This window comes from Melopsittacus undulatus, chromosome 12 (assembly GCF_012275295.1).
Source record: "Melopsittacus undulatus isolate bMelUnd1 chromosome 12, bMelUnd1.mat.Z, whole genome shotgun sequence".
Classification (NCBI taxonomy): domain Eukaryota; kingdom Metazoa; phylum Chordata; class Aves; order Psittaciformes; family Psittaculidae; genus Melopsittacus; species Melopsittacus undulatus.
The window spans coordinates 1,948,413-1,953,370 of record NC_047538.1 but is presented as its reverse complement, the minus strand read 5'-3'; the positions used below and the strand labels follow the sequence as shown (position 1 = coordinate 1,953,370).

The window sequence follows — 4,958 nt, the reverse complement described above, 5'->3', positions numbered from 1 at the left end:
AGGTATCTTGATGCTGTTGGGTGTTATGTGTAGGGATGGCCAAATCACAGGCAGATTTAGCTATTGAAAGGCTGCGGGACACTACTCAGTTTCGCCCATCATCGCCAATTCAGACAAAACAGTGGAAAATGAAACTGTGCTAGGACAATGTGCACAGAACTGAAACCTCCCAGATGAGGTTTACAGGCTCTTGTTACCAGAACTGCACTGCTGGAGCCACTTGGTCTGCTTCAGGAAGGCCATTGGTATGTGTAGGTGAGCTAGTAGCTCCAGTTTGACTGTAGTGGAGATGGAGACCAAATATTGATTTGTGTAAGTACATGATCTTGCAATAGGAATGCACAAACTTCCAAGCTTGGCACATGTTCTTTGAATTGTTTTATCTTTGTTCAAAAGCAACCAGCGCAGGCAGCATTGGCGCAGATTTCACATAAGTCAGGATCTTGGACAGCCAGGTCTGTTAGAGAGGAAATAGGGGGTTTCAGTGAAATGGCAAGAGACTTTCTTGGCGAGCAGAGCCACACAGCAAGGGATTCGAAGACTCTTCTCTGTAGGCTTAAATTGCAGGTTTAAGTAACAAGAGTGTGTGTGGCTTTAAAGTACCATAGTAAAATATAGCAAACTTGTAACTTGCTAACTAGCATGTAGGGAGTAAGCAATGTCCAGCTTATGGGGGAAGGAACATCACAGGACTGAAAACAACTAAGGAGGCAGTAAGTAAGACCAAGGATGCTAACCTTCAAGACAACAGAGACTGGAACCGAACAAAAGAAGGACAAACTGCATTCTAACTCAGCACTAGGACCTTTCAGCACTGGAATAATTCAGTAAACACAGTGAGGAAGAAGGGCAGAGACCACCAGAGACTCCCACTCAGCAAGAAACTCATGCATAACTGGGATGCAAATATTATAATTAGTTCTCCAGACTCTCATGAATATGTAAACAATTTCATAGAAAATCTGTAAATATGCATGAGTATCCTAAATACATAGGCACTGCTGGCAAGTAGCGGGGGTGCTCACCTTTGCAAAACTATTTGTGTGCGCACCCAGTGCTGCAGTAAAGAATTCCTGCTTTCTAAAGCTCCACATCAAGTCTTAAGAGTTTCTTTGACCGCCTTTGTCAGTAACATTTCCATCCATGTTTTATGCGTTCTAATTTTCTATGAAGTTATTACTGGTTTAAGTAAAATTAGTTCTTGCAAAAACCTGGCCTGAAGAATGAGCTCAAACCTGAATTCATGGGGGAAACAATGGGGGTGTGGAGGCAAGAGAACATTTGGGAGGGTGGCTGGGATGTGGCTTGTGGAATCACAGCATTCGTTATATTAGTACCATATGTGCCAAAGTGACCGTTGTATTGAAGAGCAGATAAAAGCAACAAAATGAAGTAAAAAAAGCAGAAACTGTAGCAGCCTGCTCAAAACTCAGTACGCGACAGACGTCGCCAAAGACTGATCCACCTCATTTAGATCTCACACCTCTTTTAGGCTGCCTGGAAAAACACCTTCTACACTGATTAGAGAGAGCAATTAGACCCATTTGGAATTTGTAGTTTGCTAGAACTGAGTGATATAACCCTGATTTTCCTGTAAGCCAGAGGACAGAGCAGGCTCTCTCACTTCAGTCATGCAAGTTAGCATGCAACCACCTGGAGGAAGCTTTTTCCTGGTTACAGCAGCCTGATCTGTACAGGCTACAGCTAAGCTCAGCACATCAGGAATTGTCTTGCAGGGTGCTCACTGCCACTGTTGGCCATCAGTCATAGGAGGGATAGAAAGGCAGCATGGACAGAGCAGGAATCATGCTTTTTTCCCTGCTGTTACTTGAATGTTTAAGGTTGAAATCGTGACAAAAATGGCAGTAATGCAATATGAGGTACGTACTCAGCCTCTCAAAAATCACAGATGCATCTTCTCTTTTGCACACAGATTGGAATTCCTCAGGAAGATCTTTTTCATCACATGGAGAGTAGCTAGCCATTGAAAGCACAAAGCGAGGGTTAATGTGTCTGTTCTCATCCATAAGGTCCTTCAGCTTCTTCACAGACTCAAGAGAGAACTTCAAGTCTCCATCCTATGTAGGCAGAACCAGAAACAAAAGGCATCAGGAAGTAGCCTTAGGCAGATCTAGACCATTTCAACAATGAGCCCTCCCAAAAACTAGGCTATAGGAAAAAGACAGTGTTGAAACAAAGTCTATATAAAACCAGTGTTAACTGAAAGCAAAATCATCAGCTCCTCAAGGCAAAGACCTTTCAGAGCAGCAGTGAGACCTGGCTGGACGGTCAGAATTTTCATTATGTGGATGGTGGCAGACTTAGTGCATTTCTTGCTCCCCAGAGAGACACTTTGAAACCTGAGGTTGAAAGATACAGGCTGGTAATCTTCAGCTAGAAAAGATGGCCTGGCAATACACGGTAGAGACTTATGAAAGCATGAGCTGAATGGAGGTAAATGGGAGTTTAATTTGTTCACTCTTTCTTCTAATACAGCAGTGGAGAAATTCAGGCATCGGCTGGCATGTGGCAAGATCTAACCAAGCAAAAAGAGCTATTACTTCGTATTGCACATTGTTAAGAGCTGAAATCACCCACCCCAAGGTACTGTGGCAAATTTTCTTCAAGTTAAAACTCGTCCACATGATTGATGGAACACAAATTATTGGCAACATAAATATGACACTTCTGACTCAAAGCTCATACCAAAAGCTTCAGGAGGCTGGGACAGTGTTCTGGGAAGTATTACTCCATGTTTTATGTTGTTAGACCCTCTGCATCTCTTAATGGTCATCCCCTCAGTTTCAAGGGGATCCCACTGCAGGTGTTGCAACTGTGAAGCTTGGTGCATGAAGTCTGTGTCTGCCTGCAGATAATCAGTTTGGCCCAGAAGAGAATAAACATTTTCAAATTTATCTTTAGCATGTGTTTTAAGCTGGTTTTATGAACCAGTAGTCAGCAGGATCAGGAAAGTGAAATGACTTTGATGCAGCCTGAGGCCAAATATTACCACTTGTTTCACAGTCTCATGAGCCCAATGTCAAATAGTGTGAGATTGAATGGGTGTGGGGTTATTCAGGTTAATTTATGGGTCACAGTTACCTATGAAATATTAGCTTTTTCTGTATAAATGCCTTTCTACATTCAGCCATTCATCACAGATCTCAAAAGCATAAATCCGAGAACTATAAAAGGATGGATTTCCACAGGTTCAGGTTCAGAGAAAACAGAAAGTAGAGATGAACCCTGAGACATGTACGTCCTGGTGACAAAAATATACAACAAGTGACCAACAATATTAATTCAAGATCTATGATGGAAGGTGCCAAGATAGTGAATCCCAGTCTTCAAAATCATTATATGAAGTCAGATGAAATTCTGCTTTGCGAAACATTTGGTTAGATGAACAAGAGCATAAGCCAACCTTGTTCACTAAGTACTACTGGTCAGACCTTACGGGACCACGATTAGTCTAAGTGAAAGGACACACATGTAGTGTACACTGACATATCTGTTGGAAAAAATACAGATTTAATGATTAAGGAGATAAAAATCCAAACTACAAAGAGGATCTAAAACTACAGAGTTGCATTTTCTACACTTTTACTCAACAGCTATTATCATGTGGTTATTTTATATGACTCCAGTGGAAAACCAATTTTTTTCATTAAGTAGGAAGCTATCTGTTCCCTCAGAAACACCCTAATGTTACACAGTGATTTGGAAGAAACTAATATCTTAAACCTACTATTTCTGGATATTTCTGTCATCCAAAGGAGAAAAATCTGATATTTCAAGGCACAAAAATAGGACTTTATACCAGAAAACCTACTGCACACGTGCAGAGTCAAGAACTGTTTAGGACATATTCATTATTTTGGTACTGTGAGGAAGTTATTTTGCATTTCAATCCAACACTCTCCCAGGTACAGACAAGAGTACTGATTTCTTAACTGCTTCCATACACAAAAGTGCTGTATATCTTGGAAAATTTGATATAACCTTCTGTAATACCTCATCTGCCCATTAACAGTTCAGTGGATTCAGCTAAGCATTTCTTTCACTTTCTTTCATAATATTTGTGTAGGCTTCATCTCATAAGTTGATCATTTTCATAAAGAACGTCCTGCCTAGAAGCAGGCAAGACAAGACAATTTCTGTTGTCACATCTTGCTTACACCATTCTCTAAAGTTAGAGGTGTTCCCAGTCCAGAAGCTTCACAACACATGGGTTATGTGCAAGAGAAACACAGTGCCTCAGTCAGCGAGGGATTTCAAAGCAGTGATAAGGTGGGTGAAGTTAAACTGCACCATGTTAGTGATGCCCAAAGCACTTTGTGGAAAGAAAAACAGAACTAAAGGGAGATTAAGTTGGATATCAAGCCAGAGCAAAGCAAAACATCAGGTCTGTTACTTAAGATTCCTGTTGCAACAACAACACCTCACATGGTATCAGTACTTCATTATATTTGCAACACCAACAAAGTAAAGAGCAGAAAACTCACCTGAACGTAGACTGCCTGAGAGCTGTGCACCAGTAAGAGGACTGCAAGGACTGTAAAGGGAAGAAAGCCTTTCATAGTGCTTGCAAAGTATAGCCTTTCCTAATCGGAATATACTGTAAATATATTTGGATATCTTTGCTCTTTGCTATCTTTTTCTGTCTCTCAGAATACCTCTTTTCTTCTAAGCACTCTGACTGCCTCGTAGTCAGAGATCTATGTTTCCAGTGCCAAGCTGGAGCTTTATAAAGAAGTCACATAGCAATTCCTGGGTAATCCATTAATCTAAACTCTTTATTGACATATCATAAACCCTCAGTAGACTATCAGTTATCTACTCCTGAGCAGAGTAGGACATTCACACCCAAGCAGATCCGGGGGTTATGAGTCTCTCTCACTTTGAGACATTGTCCATGACAGAGGCAAGCAAAACGTTCCAGTCAATAATAAGAAAAC

At 41.1% G+C, this 4,958-nt stretch overlaps 1 protein-coding gene across 1 annotated transcript; it reads right to left on the bottom strand.

Moving 5' to 3' along the window:
• Positions 1-244: 244 nt before the first annotated feature.
• On the bottom strand, positions 245-4,580 carry LOC101874067 (guanylin-like). The gene is made up of 3 exons (XM_005145438.3): positions 4,506-4,580; positions 1,889-2,078; positions 245-457 (listed from the first exon to the last, which is right to left on the bottom strand). The coding sequence occupies exons 1-3, from the start codon at positions 4,578-4,580 to the stop codon at positions 390-392; spliced, it is 333 nt and encodes a 110-aa protein (XP_005145495.1). The 3' UTR covers positions 245-389.
• Between the last annotated feature and the right edge of the window lie 378 nt (positions 4,581-4,958).

Excerpts from the sequence above, each read along its gene's own strand:
- LOC101874067 (XM_005145438.3), bottom strand. The coding sequence starts at position 4,580 with ATGAAAGGCTTTCTTCCCTTTACAGTCCTTGCAGTCCTCTTACTGGTG. Across the intron at positions 2,079-4,505 it reads CTCAGGCAGTCTACGTTCAG|GATGGAGACTTGAAGTTCTC; the intron begins GTGAGTTTTCTG and ends CTGCCTACATAG. Across the intron at positions 458-1,888 it reads TGTGATTTTTGAGAGGCTGA|ACCTGGCTGTCCAAGATCCT; the intron begins GTACGTACCTCA and ends CCTCTCTAACAG.